Consider the following 17,742-nt stretch of genomic DNA (forward strand, 5'->3'; position numbering starts at 1 on the left):
CTTGCTCAGCCAGGGACCTCCTCCTCCGTCCTCACACGCCCTCTGCTCCCTGCAGTGGCTACATTCGCCCAATTCTTGGTTCCTGCACCTGGAATGCTGTTCCCACCCACCTGGCTGCTGCTCCTCCTCCTCAGGCTCAGCTCATTCTCCATAAAGCGCTATCCTTATTACAGCCTTTCATCATCATATTTTATGCAGTTGTGAGTTTGTTTAGTATAAGCTGCGCAAGGCCGGAGGCTGCTTGATCTGCCATGACACAGCCAGTGTCTGACGAGGGCTGGAACACGGGTGTAGCTCAGACCTGCAGAGGAGCAGGCACAGCCCCTGCCCTGCAGGAGTCCACTGACCGGTGCGGACACAGACAAGACGTAACTAATCCTAAGACAGTGACAGAAGGGCCAAGCCAGACGTGGGAGAAAGATGACCCAGACTTCAGGAGTTGAGGGAGGGATGAGAGAGCTTTCCAGGCAGAGAGATTGAACCAGCAGAACTTGTTTGGTAAAGAGGGAAATCAGCAAGGAGGAAGATTCTAGAAAAATAATCTGACTTAAGCTCACAAAGGCTGTGTCTACCAGACCAAAAGTGCTGGAAATAGAAGTCACTGAAGAATTTCAAGGGGCAGAAAGGCAGAGTCAGAGTAACGAGATCGACACCGGCTGCCGTGGCCCACGCACGTTTTCCCCTTGGCCGTGTTCTAGACGTTCCCGAGCGAGATGCTCTGCAGCCCTGCTGCTCTGCTGCTGTTTCCCTTTTCTCCCTCATGGACTGAGGTCCGGCCTGTGTGTGATGACTATATCCCCTGCAGCCACTTCCTAATACAAGCCTTAACCATGAAAGGTGTTTAATAAAGGTTTTGGATAAAAACAGTTCTACTTGCAGAGTGTATGGGAAGAGCTGTAAATAGAGTCCAGCTCTTATAAACAGACAACACCTGTCCTGTGACATCCACGGGTGGAAACCTCACCAAGTGACCGAGCCCAGCGAGAGAGGCCCCACTACCCGCCCCAACCCTCCAGTGCTGTCACTCAGAGTCACCTCAGGGTTGTACAGTAGGAAATTGTCCCAGGGCAGGCACCCGGCCCAGTCCACACGGAGCCCGCAGGCAGCTGCCCTCCTGTGTGCTCTGAGACAATGAGGGAGGCTGTGGCTTTGCCAAAAAATGAAAAGGAGAAGATGGGAGAGGGAGGCTGGCTGAAGACATTGGCTTTGAGTTTGTCCCTGCCCATAAAGGACTGACTGGTCCAGCATAAGAGACCCAGGTCCTTGACTCTGACTACTAGGGCGGCTCAAAAAGCTGAACTCCGGGTGGTACACGCAGGGGACAAGCAGGTGAAGGGAAGCCAGAGGCCCGGCCCCTCTGCAAGGAGCACTGGGCAGCGAGCCCTGGAGTCAGCTGTCCTGCATGCAGCTCAGGGCAAATTTGACCCTCAGTCTTCATCAGGCAAGGGGATAGCATGATCAGCTGTTAGTGCCACATTCGGGAGTGGACTAGTGACGATGGCCCTTCACAGAGAGACTGAGCCAGCCTGCCTAGTGAGAGCAGGCCCCTACCTGCTCTCGAGGTTGGCTTCAGCTCCAGGCTTTCTTGATCTGTGGCATCCAAGATCTTGTATTTGCTTTTCCTCTTGGGTTTTCCTTTTTGCCTAGAAAACACAACCCCTACCCCCGCTCAGGAAAGAGGCTGTGTGTGACGCTCAGGCTGACAGTCGCCCATGCACGTGGGCCCTGTCTGGGAGGCGGCCTACTGGGAGTGTCTCTCCTCACTTGTCAGCCAAGGGAGGTGGCAGCTGTGATTTGCTGCTCACATGTCCCCACCCATTCTGGGGAAAGGTAAGCGAGCTATGACCACCTTGGCGTGGACTCGCCACTCCACAGTGGCAATGGAGGACAGATTGGTTAAATATGTAAGAAAACAAACCCTCTGCTTAAGGGGAATGAGAAGAGGGCAGCACTACACCAACAAAGTTGTCAGTGGTGGCTGTCTTAGGCTGGTGGGAGGTTTTTTTTTTTAAGTTTCTAAGTTTTACATGAGGTTATGTTGCAGGTTGAATCCCAGCTCTGTCACTTATTAACTGTGTCTGTCCTTAGACAGGTGATATAATTTTCCTGAGCCTTAGTTTTCTTATCTGTAAGATGGGAAATGGTTATAAAGTATATTTAAAAAAATATTACCAAACAATTTTATCATGATACACAGTAAACAGAAATACTTATTCTTAATAATGAAAAACATATAATAAATGTAACTATTATTAGAAGACTAGATAGGAAGACTCAAATGAAAAAACCCAGAACACTTAAGCATCACTAACCTAAGTCTACAATTGTGTGAAAATGTGTATCCACATGAACCCCAACTAGAAAGGAAGGCAGGATCAAGAACTCAGGTGCTATGGTGGTGAGGCTGAGATGTGGAGTGTTAAAGAACACACACCTTAGAGATGTGATCTAGGTCCACACGCCACCTCCCACCCACCTCCTCGCCTTCCCCACCCCCACCCAACCCATGTTTCCCAGGTTCAAATCACTGCGGTGACAGCCGCTTGACTGAAGGAGTGTTCAAATGAGAAAAGCCTTCCTGCAATGTGCCCTGCCAGACTACTCTAACGGGGACTGGGGACCCAGCAGGGTCCTTCCATGTGGACTAAACATCTCTCTTGAGAAACTAATATATGACAAGAAACCCCGATGAATTTCAAAGGAGAATCCATCTTACCTCTTACAACAACAGATCACAGTCCAAGACAGGATTCCCAAGGCAACGACAATGACAAAGGTAGCAATGATAACATACAACACGCTCCACTCTGCCAAGAAAATCAAAATGGCGAGGGCCTTAGAGACAGGCTGGAAGGGCAGTCTGGGCTCCCCCCAGCTTGGGCAGGTGCTGGCTTCGCTCTGGAGAAAGAATGCCCCCTAGGCTCCCTAGGAAGGTGAGGCCTTGGAGTTAAGGGCAACTGAGGCTTTAAGTCTTTTGAAATGTCTCTGCTTTCCAGTCCCTGCTCCAGGAAAGCTCTGGGACCCTGCAGTAGTAGCACAGGCTGAAAAGAGCTTTAGGAGTGGGAAACACAGGTTTCCATTGGGCTACAGCACAGAGGGGGTCCAGGAAACAGGAGGCCTTGTAGCTGGTCAGATTGAGGCTGCAATTGGTAATGGGTCTGACTTAAGTCTGGTTCTTCTTACACGACTGCTTCAGAGCTTTCCCCTAACCTTGAGCAAGTATGGAAGAAGGAAGTAAAATCCTCTGCAAACAGAAAATACACAAAGTTCTTCTGCTCGCCTGCTCATCTGCCTCAGAAACAACCAACACCCACCCACTCAGCACAGAACCACATTCAGTGCCAAAGCAGCGGGCACCGTGCCAAAGAGAAAACTCACCACAGTTGCTGTCTCCGTCCCTCAGCTGCACCTTGATGAAATTCTCCATCCAAAAGGGGTCACAGATACAGCGTTTGGTGAAGGAATCGCAGTGGCCATGGTCAGAACAGTTCAACTGACATGCTGAAGGTGGCAGGAACGGGAAAGAAAGCAACAAGAGTCAGAGCCGGGGTGACAGCCAGCATCCAGGGCCTGTGAGGAAACTCAAGCACCCCTGGTTCATGCTCTGAGCTGAAACTTCCCCGAGACCCTATTCAATAGTCCTCACAGCTAGGGCCTGGTGCCCATAACTATCATCACAGCTGGGTAAAATGGGAGCAGCTGGGAAGGCCACTAGAAAGGAAGTTCCAGTCTATCTGTACTTGTTGTTTCTCTGTATCAGCAATTCTTAATCTTTTATGTCCCATATACCCCCCTACTCAGAATATAATTGCAAATATAGAAAAATTAATCCTATAATTTATATGGAACCACAAAAGACCCAGAATAACCAAAGCCATCCTGAGCAAAAAGAACAAAACTGTAGGAATCACATCATCTGACTTCAAATTATACCATGGAGCTGTAGTGACCAAAACAGCATGGTACTGGCATAAAAAACAGACAGACCAACGAAACAGAATTAAAGAACCCAGAAATAAATCCACACATCTATAGTGAACTTATCTTTGACAAAGGTGCCAAGAACATACAGGGGGAAAGGACAGTCTCTTCACTGGTGCTGAGAAAACCGGATATCCATATGCAGAAGAATGAAACTAGACCCTCATCTCTTGCTGTATACAAAAATCACATCAAAATGCATTAAAGACTTAATTCTAAAACCTGAATATATGAAACTACTAAAAGAAAACACTGGAGAAACACTTCAGGACATTAGGCTGGGCAAGGACTTCTTGAGTAATACCCCAAAGCACAGGCAACCAAAGCAAAACTGGACAAATGAGATCGCCTCAAGCTAAAAATCTTCTGCACAGCAAAGGAAACAATCAACAAAGTGAAGAGACAACCCACAGAATGGGAGATATTTCCCAACTACCATGTAATAAGGAATTAATAACTAGAATATATAAGGAGCTCCAACAACTTAATAGGAAAAAATAAAATAATATAATTTAAAAAATGGGCAAAGGATCTGAATAGACATTTCACAAAAGAAGACATACAAACCCCCAATAGGTATATGAAAAAATGTTAAACATCATTAGTCATTAGAGAAATGCAAATCAAAACTTAAAATGGCTTTTATCAAAAAGATAGGTAATAAACAAATGCTGATGAGGATGTGGAGAAAGGGGAACCCTAATATATTGTTGGTAGGAATGCAAATTAGTGCAATCAAAATGGAGAACAGTATGGAGGTTCTTTGAAAAACTAAAAAAATAGAGCTACTATGTGACCCAGCAATCTCACTGCTGAGTATATAACCAAAGGAGGGGAATTCAGTACATCAAAAAGATATCTGCACTCCCATGTTTACTGCAGCACCATTCACAATAGCCAAGATTTGAAATCAACCTAGGTGTCCATCAGTGGATGAATGGATAAAGAAATTGTGGTATGTATACACAATGGAATTTTTTTTTTTTTTTGAAACAGTCTCACTTTGTTGCCCAGGCTAGAGTGAGTGCCGTGGCATCAGCTTAGCTCACAGCAACCTCAAACTCCTGGGCCCAAGTGATCCTTCTACCGCAGCCTCCTGAGTAGCTGGGACTACAGGCATGCGCCACCATGCCCGGCTAATTTTTTTTCTACATATTTTTAGTTGGGCAATTAATTTCTTTCTATTTTTGGTAGAGACGGGGTCTCACTCTAGTTTCGAACTCCTGACCTTGAGCCATCCGCCTGCCGCGGCCTCCCAGAATGCTAGGATTACAGGCGTGAGCCACCACACCCAGCCCCCACAATGGAATATTATGTAGCCACAAATAACAATGAAATCCTGCTATTTGGAACAACACGAATGGAAATGGAGAACAATATGTTAAATGAAATAAGCCAAGCACAGAAAGACAAATCTCATGTGTTCTCACTCATATGTGGGAGCTAAATATTAAAACAATTGATCTCATGTAGACAGAGAGTAGAATGATGGTTATGAGAGGCTAGGAAGGGTAGCAGGGAGTGGGGGAACAAAGGGAAGGATGGTTAATAGGTTAAATAGAATGAACAATATTTGACAGCATAACAAAGTAACTATAATCAACAATAAGTTAGGGTATACTTTAAAATAACTAAAAGAGGGAACTAGAATGTTCCTAAGAACAAAGAAATGTTAAACGCCTGAGGTAACGGATACCCAATTACCCTGTTTTAATTCACACTGTATGCCTGTATCAAAACATTACATGTACTATTCAGCTCTAAGAAACAACAGTGATATAGCACATCTTATATTTTCCTGGTTAGAGTTGGAACCCATACTATTAAGTGAAGTTTCCCAAGAATGGAAAAACAAGCACCACATATACTCACCAGCAAATTGGTATTAACTGAGCAGCACCTAAGTGGACACATAGGTACTACAATAATAGGGTATTGGGCAGGTGGGCGGGGGGCGGGTATATACATACATAATGAGTGAGATAGATGTGCACCATCTGGGGGATGGTCATGCTGGAGACTCAGACTTGTGGGGGCAGGGGGGAATGGGCATTTATTGAAACCTTAAAATCTGTACCCCCATAATATGCCAAAATAAAATAAAAAAAAAACATTACATGTACCCTATAAAGATACACAACTATTATGTACCCATAATAATAAAAAATAAAAAAATATATTTTTAAAAGAATTAAAAAATTAAATATAGTATTACAAAGGAAAACAATTATTATATTTAACATCTTTTTGAAATATTTAAGAACACAAATTTTTGAAGTAATGTGTCTTTATTAAAACATTAAGTCAAAGAGCTGTAAGTGGCTCTAACAACTATCAAAATTTTGAAATAGTGATGAATAAAATGGTATCTCATCATATAATGTGATATGGAATTATTTGTGATTTCTATTGCCTCAAATTCACAGGTTGCTACTACTGTAGTTTGTTGCTACCTTCATCATCGAGGGAAAGTGAAAATAAGAGGTTACTGAAAACAAGGATGCAACTTTTGCCCATTCAAGCTCACGGCGCCCAAACGCTGTCTCAGGGGCCCTTGGGCCCCAGGTTAAGAACCCCTGTGATAAATAAGGACTCTTTCAGAATAATGGTGGTGGAGGAAAATGATTATCTCCATGTTCCCAGAGAAAGGGAGATGAAGGCCAAGGGCAGTGGGGACTGACAGGCGCACAGAAGGTACTAGGCAAAGGGCAGTGGGGACTGACAGGCGCACAGAAGGTACTAGGCAGGCTCTTGCTCCCAACTTCCCAGAATTACTCACTGACAGTATTGATTTCCAGGGCTCCGAATATAAGAAAGTCTGCCTTCTGCTTCTGCAGCTCGCTCTTGAGCATCGCTGCCACCTCATGGCCTTTGAAGATCTGGTGGGGAGGCTCGTTTTGAACAAAAAATACCATCTTGGTGCTGCAGAGACATGGAACAGGATGAATGAGCTGAAGCTATCCCCAGCAGCAGCAGCTACCATTACTACTTCCTCTGCTTGTGCCAGACGCTGTGCTAAATATTATATGCATTCTGTCACTGCAAGCCAGTGAGAAGGTGCTGTCAGTGTCACCTCCATTTTACAGAGGACAACACTGGAGCTCAGAGGGGTTAAGTAACTTGCCCAAGGTCACACAGTTGTTTATGGCAGAGCCAGATCCCAACGCTGTTATGTCTGATTCTAAAGCCTATTCTTTTACAAATGCCATAAACTGCCCCAGCTAACAAGAGGGAGGACCCATTCCAAATGGCTAACTGGAGGGTGAGAAAACCAGGGATTTGGTATAGCTACGTCCCACTGTCAGCCTCTTTAGAGTTAAGACAGAAGTGCTGCTGGGTTTGCACTTGCGTTACTTGTAAGACAAACCACAATGCTTTGTAAATGTAAACTGCTGGATAGCATCAAAGATTATCCATGGGTCAAAACATAGCCAAAATGATTGTTATTATGACAGCAAGAATACAAGACCCTACACAATGGTATGGCTGTGACAAAATTATATTACTCTATCCCCACAATGTTTGCTTTCTGTCAATTTCTGTCCAAGACAAACCATGTTTGAACTCACATCTGGTTAACACAAAATCTATCCTCTATGTCTTAGTCTTAATTTTTGGTAGCTGCTTCTTGGGCTCCATGTTAGTCTCATAAATAGAACCTTCTCAATCAGCGGGCCACATTGGTTTATTAGTGGGCCCAAGATATCAATCCCCTGAGTATGCAGCATGGCCGGGTGGGACCTGGATGTCCCACACCAGCTGCCTACAGTACAAGTTGCCTTGTCTGTTTATCCCAAGGTGCCATATAAATAGCATCATTTTCTATGTGTGGCGTGACATAAAAGTTTGGAAGCACTGGTATAGACTCTGAAGACTTGCTGCACAGTGAGGCTAACAACAGGATATTTTTATAAAGTCTAGAATCAATAGGTAAACTCTTACCATAAAAGACTTGTGGTCCATTCCCCATTATTTTCTCCCAGTTAGCTAATCCATGCTTATAGTCTCGACATCTGTCTATATACCAATAACCCTCAAATCTCCTCTCCTCACGTCTCTCCCTAGTGACCCATCTGTATCTACAAATGCTTGTGGAAATACCCCAGATCTTCCACAGATGCCTCAAATCCAACATGTCTCAAAATAAACTCATAATAACAACCATTCGTTGAACATTATTAGGGACTATACAAACATTGTCTTATTTAATCCTCAATAACAGCCCTATAAATAGGCACCAGTATTTTCACAGGTCATCAGACAGGTTCAGAGAGGAGACGGCACCTGCCCGCTGTGGTGGGGCTAACACGGACCGGGCAGGGCTCAGAACTGGGTCTGACTAGTGCAAGGCCGTGCTCTTTCCCACTGTGATAGACCATTTTCCTCCAATCCCATGCTCCTCCTGAATTCCTCAACTAAGTCAATCTTGACCAAGCCAGAAGCCTAGAAAAATCCAGATGTTTCCCTCTTCCTCATGCCCCATATGCAGTGATGGCAAATACGTCAACAACACTCTTCCCAGCACGTTAGTCTTTCTGCTGCCTCTACCCAGCCGATTCCCACTAACTTGGACCAACCCAAGCAGCCATGTGCCCTGTTCCTACTCTCAGGTTGCTGAGCATAGCTTTAAAAAGCAGTCTTAATCATTCTGTCTCTGACCCAGCAAACCCCAACTGCATGTTAAATTCACCTGGGAGCTTTTACATTTTAGGGGCCCAGGCGCCACTGCAGCCAACTGGATCATAATCTCTGGGGCTGAGGCTTGGGCAGTGGTAAGTACACAAAAGCTCCAGGTAACTCTTATTGTGTAGCTAGAGCTGGCACCTTGTGTCTCTCACCTTGTATCTCTGACCTGGCCAGCCTCCCAGACCTGCCTCCATTTATTACCCTCACTCCCACCTCCTTTTCCTCTGCACATTCCCCTCAGTCTACACAAATGCTCAAGTAGTTCCTGTCTTTAAAAGATGTTCTTTTCATCCTATCTTCCATATTATTTTTGGCACCAACTTCTTCAAATGAAGGGATATTATCCTTACCATCTCTATATATCCTCAAACCATGAAATCTATCCTCTGCCCCAAGTATCCACATAAAATGCTCTCACTATATTCTGATGATCCACTGATCACAAACCCAAAGGCCTGTTTTGTGTCTCACCACCCCTTCATCCCTGTAGCACCGAAATCCTTTGGCAGCCCCCCACTGTCAGGTCACCCCTTAACTCTCAGCAGATCATTCCCAGCTGGCTGTCCTGCCACCTCCTAACTGCTGTTTCTTAGTTTCCGTTGCTACTTTCTTTTTCTGCCTCCTCTTTAAATAATGGTGCTCTCCAGAGTTCTGTCCTCACCCCTCCTGACGCTCTCCTGGTGTGACCCACCCATCCTCATTGCTTGGACTCCTGACCATATGGATGATCTCGGACTTTTCCTTCCACAAGTTCCAGCATTTACTTGCATATCTGATGGAAGATCTTCCCATGAAGAAACCCCAAATTCAGTCACTGAAACTGGTTCCTTCTGCCTGCCTAATCTCAGTTAATGGCCTGAACCACCCATCCAGGCATCCAAACAGTAACCCTCACATTTAATGCCTCATTGGCTTTTACTCCTAAAGGGCTGACATGTCCTGTTGCTTTACCTCTGAAGTTCTTTTAATTTCTTCTCTTCTTCTGCCACTACCTTAATTCAGGTTTTATCGCCTTTTCACTGGACTACCTCAGAAGCTTCCTGTTTGGTCTCCTAGTCTTCGATCTCCTCCTGTTTTAGTCTAACCTCTGAGACATCATGACTCAAGCTCTTCTGTGCTCAGATTCCCAAAGCACCCTGAGCCCTCTCATCAGTCACACATAAAGGAGAAAGTGCTGGACTAGGGACACAAAGGCCTGGCTCTGACACAACTGCTGTGTGACGCTGAGCAAGCCCTGCCCTCTCTGAGTCGGTCTCTCCATCTGATGTGAGATGGGGAGGTCTATATTCCTGCGTGGGTAGAGGGGTATTGTTGAAACAGTCTCTAAGGATTTTTCAGCTTGGGGTTTCTAGATATTTTTAAAAAGCTGGACATGCCATCTGGCTGCATCCATACTGGGGGGAAGGGGTCTCAGGACAGACACCTTGATCTCCCTTAAAAAATAAAAAATCTAACTATGGAATTTCCTTGCTTTAGAAACAAAACATTACACACAAAAAACAGACTTGGGTCCTTCTTCCCAAACTATTAAAACACAACTCCCTGGCTTGCATATAACTGTTCTCAGTACCCCATGGCCAGCCTTGTCTTCTGCCACATCCAAGGACTCTGAAGCAAATGACTTCCAGGAGAAACCCTGAACTCTCATACCACAGGGCCACTGCTCACAATGTTCCCCTTTCCTGAATTTCTTCCTAGGCCTTCTATGCCTGGTAAATTCAAGTTTTCCTTCCTCTAGAAAATTTCTGGACTATGTCTACCCCAACTGTCCTGGAAGAATCAACTGCCCTTGCTTGGTGTCACCACAGTGCCACACGTTGCATCAAGCCCATCCTGTACTGATGTTCTATTTACTTGATCATCTTGATCATTTACTTGATCAACTCCCTTCCTGGACTGTGGCCTTCAAACATAGTGGACCTCCTTTGACTTTGTACCCCAGAGCTCTGCTGTCTAGTATGAGTCTGTCACCTGCACTAGAAGAGAGAGAGGTCCATCGAAGAAATGGACAACACGTGTGGTTCCTGGTCAGAGCGCCCACCCTTCTCTATCTGGCCACACTGCTTGTTGGCTTAATCAAGAAGCCCAGGGGAACCCTGGTCTTTCCTTTTCTCCCCCCATTCATTGCCCAGCTACCTCTGCTCCGTGTACGGCTGAATCTTTTGCACAATGATGTCGGAATCCAGCACCCCCAGGAGGACCCCAATCTGGCGGATGAACATCCCCTTCAGCCTCTCAGTTAGCTGACTGACGTTGACATCCAAGATGATCTCCACCAGGTTGTTTTTCCTGGGATCTGGAAAGCATGTGGATCAGTCATGGCTTTAGAAGTAGGAGAGTTAACATAGACCTGCCACTGTGCATTTGCTTTGGCACAGGAGAGACAGTACTGAGAGCATTCAGATGTCCTTCCGGTGGAAAGGGACAATAGTGAATTCCTGATAAGACAATCAGGGGCTGGCCTGGAAAGCTTCTAAAGCACTGCTGGTCTCTGTACCAACCTGAGAATTCCCACACATGTGCTGGGGATAAAGCTATGAGGCAATGGCTGTGGGGGGAGGTACTGAAGAGAGAGTGGAGGAGAGAGAAACACTTAAGCATTTGTTCTAAAAAGCCTCTGCAACTGCATTGCTCAGCAATCCAGGCCAAGTGGGTATCAGGCAATTTCTCCTGACTCACATCTGATTTCCAGTGACTTGCTGTACTTTGCCTACAACAATGGGAGGGAAAACATCCATCTCAACAATCTTCTCAGTAATGGGAATGCATCTGTCCCTAAAGGTTTAAATACAGAAAGAAACACAAAGAAAACCCAGGCAGCCAAGAAACAAGGCTGCTCTGGGAGATGCACCGCAGCTGCACTGTCTTTGTACCACTCTAAAACTGAGACCATCGTGCTTTCCTTTAGAATGTGTCCTAAAGACTGTTCTACATTTGGAATTTCAAATTGATTGTTCAGAAGGCCTTATTTACATACTTGAATGCACCATTTGCCTGTTCTGATGTATAATACGTAATTAGTAGACTATCTGTGATCTGACTTTAAATACAGAGAAGACTTCATGGTGTCTCGGCTGTTGTCCTTCCCAGAGCCAGGACAAGGATCAGAAGGCCGCCCAAGCCCCCCTCCCATCTAAGGCATCCACACATGAGCTTGGCCTAGATAATAGAGTAGGTGTGAAGTTAATACCTTCTCATCAGAAGCTCAGGAATTTATAAAGCTCTACCCCACCTCCACACTCAGTTCCTCCCTATCACCAAATTAGCCTCAAAGCAAAACAAAAACATGGTTCTATTTAAGAAGGAAACTTTATTTCTGCAACTGAGAAATGTAAAGGACATTAGTTACTTTACCTTCCCTGGGTTGTCAGATAAAGCCTGAGGCTCAACTTATAAAAATAAATTGTTTTCTGCATCTGGGTGCTGATGAGACATCATGACTCAAGCTATTCCTGTGCTCAGATTCCCAAAGCACCCTGAGCCCTCTCATCAGTCACACATAAAGGAGAAAGTGCTGGACTAGGGGCACAAAGGCCTGGCTCTGACACAACTGCTGTGTGACGCTGAGCAAGCCCTGCCCTCTCTGAGTCGGTCTCTCCATCTGATGTGAGATGGGGAGGTCTATATTCCTGCGTGGGTAGGGGGGTATTGTTGAAACAGTCTCTAAGGATTTTTCAGCTTGGGGTTTCTAGATTTTTTTTTAAAAAGCTGGACATGCCATCTGGCTGTGTCCACATTGGGGGAAGGGGTCTTAGGACAGATGCCTTGATTGGCTGACCCACAATTCCACTCACCAGGTTTCACCTCCACAGTGGTCCGGTCTGTGTCACTCTCACCCTTTGCATCGGTCACTTTCAGGTGAAATGTGTAGGTTCCCTCAACCAGGTTGGAAAGAAAGAGGATAGGGTGATGGTCAGAGTGATTTAATACCTCCTGTAGGAGTGAACAACATGGTTAGGTTGCAGAAAAAGACACCACTCCTTTCTTGGAATCAGTTGCTGCTTCTGCGACAACTGAGTCTCTCTGGGCTGGGCCATTTCAACCCTGGGCAATTTCTCAGCGTTAGAACCCACAGCTGTGAGGATCAAGGGAGAGAAATCCATCCTGTGCCACACTAGCTTATGGAATGACCCTGAGCAAGTCACTCAACCTTCCTGGATTTCAGAGACCAATCCAGGTATGTTACTAGGGGCCACTTGGTCAACACTTTGTTAAAACAGATACTGGAATGCACGGCTCTTCCTCTTCCCCCCATCTTGCCACCTAGACCCTGTGTAGCTGTCCAGCCCCTGCCACACTTACGCCTGCTGCTGGGCTCCCCTCATCCCGAGTCCAAAGGTAGCTGACTATTCCCTTGTCATCAGAGGACTTGGAACCATCCAGCTCTGCTGTGTTTGTGGGCAAGGTGATCACCACATTCCCAGTTATCTTGGCTATAGGTGGTTTGTTCATTTCTAACAAAAGAGAAATCGCTGAAATAATGTGCCATTCTGGAAAAGAAGACAAGCATCCTCATGATGCTTATGGGGAAATTACACATCAAGAGCATCTTACATGGAGAACTGTTATAAGTGCCTGTCCACAGCAGCAACCAATGGTATAGATTTAAAGCTATCAGTACTGCAGTCCTGAGACCCCTGTCCTACCCAGAGAAGTGTTCTCCTGACACCATACAATAGAGGGGGCTAGCGTGCTTTTCCCATAGCAGCCTTCCCAAAAGGAATCCGTTTTTGTATTTTGCAGGTATGTGGAAACAAACACCCAAAGTAGCATAAAGCCTTAGAGTTCAGGTTTCATCCAGCTGATACCACAAATGCTCATTTGAAACATATTAAAATGTTATTCTCTGAATGTATTAATTTTTTTTATTCTTTTACTGGTACTCTACAAGAGAAAAAGAGAGCCCCACTTGAAGCTCTCTTTTTTTTTTTTTTTGGGACAGAGTCTCACTTTGTTGTCCAGGCTAGAGTGAGTGCCGTGGCGTCAGCCTAGCTCACAGCAACCTCAAACTTCTGGGCTCAAGCAATCCTCCTGCCTCAGCCTCCCAAGTAGCTGGGACTACAGGCATGCGCCACCATGCCCGGCTAATTTTATATATATATATCAGTTGGCCAATTAATTTCTTTCTATTTATAGTAGAGACGGGGTCTCGCTCTTGCTCAGGCTGGTTTTGAACTCCTGACCTTGAGCAATCCGCCCGCCTCGGCCTCCCAAGAGCTAGGATTACAGGCGTGAGCCACAGCGCCCGGCCTTGAAGCTCTCTTATTCTGAGCTCCACTTGAAGATTTGTTAACTCAGATGTATACTCAGTATTCACTCAGCTCAGTATACTGTATCTGGAGGTCACCTACATATCTGATGGTTTTTCCTACTCTCAGCTATGGCCTTCTCCCAAGCCCCTTGCTGGTAGTCATGGCTACAAACCAGAGCAAGACCTGTCAACTCTTGCCTCCGAGCTGGCCTCAGCTTGCAGGCTCATATCCTAGGACAATCACAGGCAGCTGCCTGCAGTGCAGCTGTCATTCTAAGGTCTGACAGCAGGTGTCACTGTAGCCAACAGGAGAATCACAGAAACCCCAGGTCTTGGCAGCACAGGGGCAAAATAAAAATGGAAAGAAAAGAATTCTAATTCTTTCCCTATTCAATGGTGAAAGGAAGGAAGGAAGGGAAAGAGGGAAGGACAGTGGGAGAAAGCAGGGGAAGATATGGAAGAAGGATGGGGGAGGGGGAGAGAGGATAAGAGAGGAGGAGGGAGGGAAATTAAAATTCACCTTACAGTCAATCTCAGTTAAGGGTTGTTTTAGAAAAGAAAATAACAGCTGCCCTCACCCTTCTTCTCCACCTTGTCTCTAACTAATTTCTGCAATCAAACAAGACATGATGAATTTCTCAGCTATCTGACCCAAAGAGGCTGCTGCACAAACCCGAGGCAGAGAGGTACCTTCTTTGACAATGACATTCACAGAGCTCTGGCTTTGCAGGTTCCTCTCATCTTTGACAGTCAAGGTGAACACATAGGTCCCCACTTGAAGCCCGGTCACAGTGGCAACACTGCTGTTAGCGTTCTCGAGCTGCACCCCGTCAGGTCCCCTGGACAAAGAAAGAATCCAGAGGGTGGAGTTGTACCTGTCTGCAGCTCTGCCGCCCTTGACTCAGCAGGAGGAGACAATTATTGCCTTAGCTAAGACATGAACTATTGTTTCCCAGATCTTGACAGGAAATGTTTAAAAATATTCTCTTTGGACAAAGTATTATTTGGCCCCAAAATACAGGCTACCTGCTGGTCAGAAAATTCCATTCACCAGCTTTCAAACACATCTAGCCTTCTCCTTTATATGAGCTTCTAGAACACTTGAACTCTTTACCGTTCCAGTTTGTGAAAGGAAGAAAGTTCTCTGAGAGGCCTCTGATCAAAAGAGTGATGTTTCTGAAAAGCATTTCTGGCCCAGTAGTTGGTTCAGCCCTTGCCAGCAAAGAAGCAAAATGCATTCTTAAACACATGCCCAAATCCCTCCTGATGAAAAGTCGAGGAAAGGAAACAGGCCAAGGCTGCAGAGGAACTCTCAGGACAAAATCACCACCTCCTCAGTGGCTCTATAAGCAAAGCTCCCTCCAGCTCCTGGACAGGGGCCACAGAGGACCCAGGACACCCCATGTCCTTCCTTCTCCCTTTGTGGCCTCAGAGAGCAGCCTGATCAGCAGAGTGAGCTCTGTACCAACACCCAGCACAAGATGTACATGACCAGAGAGCCCTTCTGCTCAAGGATCACAACGTCTCAGAGCTTTCTAAAACTACAGGACAACCACAGAAATCTGCACACATCCAGAATTTGCTTTGTTTTGCTTTTCAAACTGATTATCCTCTGACTCTAGTAGCTCCTCCTGAAACAGATTCTCTTCCAAGAAGCTATGCCAAGCATTATCTCTGCTGTAAACACTAATAAAATTCAGCTGAAAGCTTTATCAGCCGTATCTTCAATAAACAATTGCAATTAAAACACCCTGGGCTGAGGAACATTATGTTCTCCAAAAGACAGAAACAAGAGCTGAGGGAAATATTAATAATTTCTAGAATCCAACTCAGCAATCATTAAGTCGAGGAGTTTCTATAGTCAAATCAAAGCCCTTTCCACCCATCTCTAATGCCGTAGTCGAAAAATAAAAACAAAATAAAAAACAAAAAACCCAGTCTGTCCTATGGTTGCTACCTTTGGAAACTGAGAATGCTTTTAACTCTTCTTTGAATTCTTTTGCTTCCTATGGGATCCTGCATATAATCTGAGTTCCATTTGTTATGGCTTAAAGGAGCTGAAGAAACTGTGAGAACCAGGAATGGTTCAGTTAGGTAATTTCAGTTTAATTAGTATTATTTTTGTTACTGCCTTTGGCCTCGAACTTAATTGGTAAATGGTGTCTTCAAGGAAGCAATAACAGAGTAATGCTTTCATTTTATAGATGGATTTTCAATTCTTCTTAATAGCTGCTCTGCCCCATCCCCCCTGCCAGCCTTCCCCAGTTAATTTTGAGCAACAGTATTTTTCTGCTCCATTACCCCTTCCATCCTGCCTCTCAAGTGTAATTAAACTATGCATTTCAGCAGATGGATTGTACCTGCAAAAGCACCAGATCACACAGTACTACCTGAAGATTGACTGATGGCAAGCATTTTTTTTCCTTACAAAAATTACTTATAATATCATTTTCTTAGAGTTGAAGTTTGGAATTGCAAACATTTTTTCCTCAGCCACCCCCTAGGATAAGCCAATAAGAGCAAGTCAACTCTTAAAAGCAAATAAAACCTTGCTCTTCAGGGGCTTTGCATAAGTAAGGATTCTGTGTCACTACTTACTGTGTTTTTTCCCAAAGATATGAGATAATTTTCTGATCATCGGAGCTTTTGCTGCCATCCAGGGTTGTGCTGTCCACAGGAAGGGTGAGCTCTTTATCTGGGCCTGCATCTGCTTGAGGAGGCTTGTTGTTTTCTAGAAGACAGAAATTTGGAGGTCAAAAGCAGCCAGTCCAGGTGGGAAAAGGAGAGAAACCAATTGGGACATATGTTCTGGAAGCCATGGGAACTCTGCCTTTCAGCCCACAGAACTGTCAGATACTGTGGGGGATCTGGTTACCATTGGGGAGCTCTCAATGAAAAATATGAAGAGACTGAAACATACCAAACAATTCTGAAAGAAACATAGTAGAACATAGTGAAGCTATAATGCCATACTAAATTTGAAATCTAATGCTACAAGAATTCAAATGAAAGGGTGTGAGTGATGAGACAAGGCTTTCCTGAGGAAGTGAGTTTTAAGCAAGTCATTAAAGGACATGGTAGGATTTGGGATGGTATAGACTCTATCCCTTAGGTCACCTCAAAGGCACAATAACTAGCCAAGGGGAAGGCACAAGCTGAGGCTGAGAAGTACACTTTAGCTATGAAGAAAGGACAAGGGGAAGGGACGACAGCAGTCACCTGAGGTCCTGTGGATTGGTTCTACCCTCATAAGCTCAGAACCCAGCCCTCCTCTCTGCCAGCCAATGAAAGAGCCTGCCTGAACCACAAGGCTGGAGCTTACCAGGCTGCACAATAACAGTCACTTGAGCGGTGGCCTGCTGTCCTATTGTGTCAGTCACTGTGAGTTCGTAAGTGTAGTCTCCTTCTTGCATTGCAGAGAGCTGCAGGGTTGGTGTTCTAACACCCTGCATATAAATACAGAAGTGGAAAAGTGGACTCCCAGAATCACAACATCACACAATAATTCACACTTTGGTAGACACAATTCAACCAGTTTTCTAAATGTAAGTTGGCAGTGGACTATTACCTCCCAGTTCAGCATAATTAGTGAATGTTGAAATCAGACATCATGAGACATCCTGCTATAAGTTTCCCCCTTCAAAGGAACAACCCTCCCTGACACAGCAGCAGTTTCAAACAAAGCCAGAGCTCTCACAGGAGAAGGGAATATGGGAAAATGTACAGAGATTACCAAGGTCAGTCTCTATGATTCAAACCAGAAAGAACACCATGAACATATAATAAAATGACCCAGTTTTAAAAACACTATTTAAAAAGGTCCT

The 17,742-nt window shown here is 45.1% G+C and overlaps 1 protein-coding gene across 4 annotated transcripts in view; it reads right to left on the reverse strand.

Annotated features, from left to right (window-relative positions):
- KIAA0319L (KIAA0319 like) overlaps nucleotides 1-17,742 on the reverse strand; it is a 101,774-nt gene that overhangs the window by 5,408 nt on the left and 78,624 nt on the right. For all 4 annotated transcript variants that reach the window (XM_075996507.1, XM_075996501.1, XM_075996498.1 and 1 more), the window contains 10 exons: nucleotides 17,241-17,364; nucleotides 16,517-16,649; nucleotides 14,609-14,757; nucleotides 12,970-13,121; nucleotides 12,462-12,600; nucleotides 10,804-10,963; nucleotides 6,761-6,903; nucleotides 3,379-3,501; nucleotides 2,717-2,807; nucleotides 1,552-1,643 (listed from right to left, as the gene is read on the reverse strand). In XM_075996507.1, the coding sequence (XP_075852622.1) occupies nucleotides 1,552-1,643; nucleotides 2,717-2,807; nucleotides 3,379-3,501; nucleotides 6,761-6,903; nucleotides 10,804-10,963; nucleotides 12,462-12,600; nucleotides 12,970-13,121; nucleotides 14,609-14,757; nucleotides 16,517-16,649; nucleotides 17,241-17,364 (1,306 nt within the window). The remainder of the gene's footprint in view (nucleotides 1-1,551; nucleotides 1,644-2,716; nucleotides 2,808-3,378; nucleotides 3,502-6,760; nucleotides 6,904-10,803; nucleotides 10,964-12,461; nucleotides 12,601-12,969; nucleotides 13,122-14,608; nucleotides 14,758-16,516; nucleotides 16,650-17,240; nucleotides 17,365-17,742) is intronic.

The sequence above is a fragment of the Microcebus murinus genome, chromosome 2 (genome assembly GCF_040939455.1).
Source record: "Microcebus murinus isolate Inina chromosome 2, M.murinus_Inina_mat1.0, whole genome shotgun sequence".
NCBI lineage: Eukaryota > Metazoa > Chordata > Mammalia > Primates > Cheirogaleidae > Microcebus > Microcebus murinus.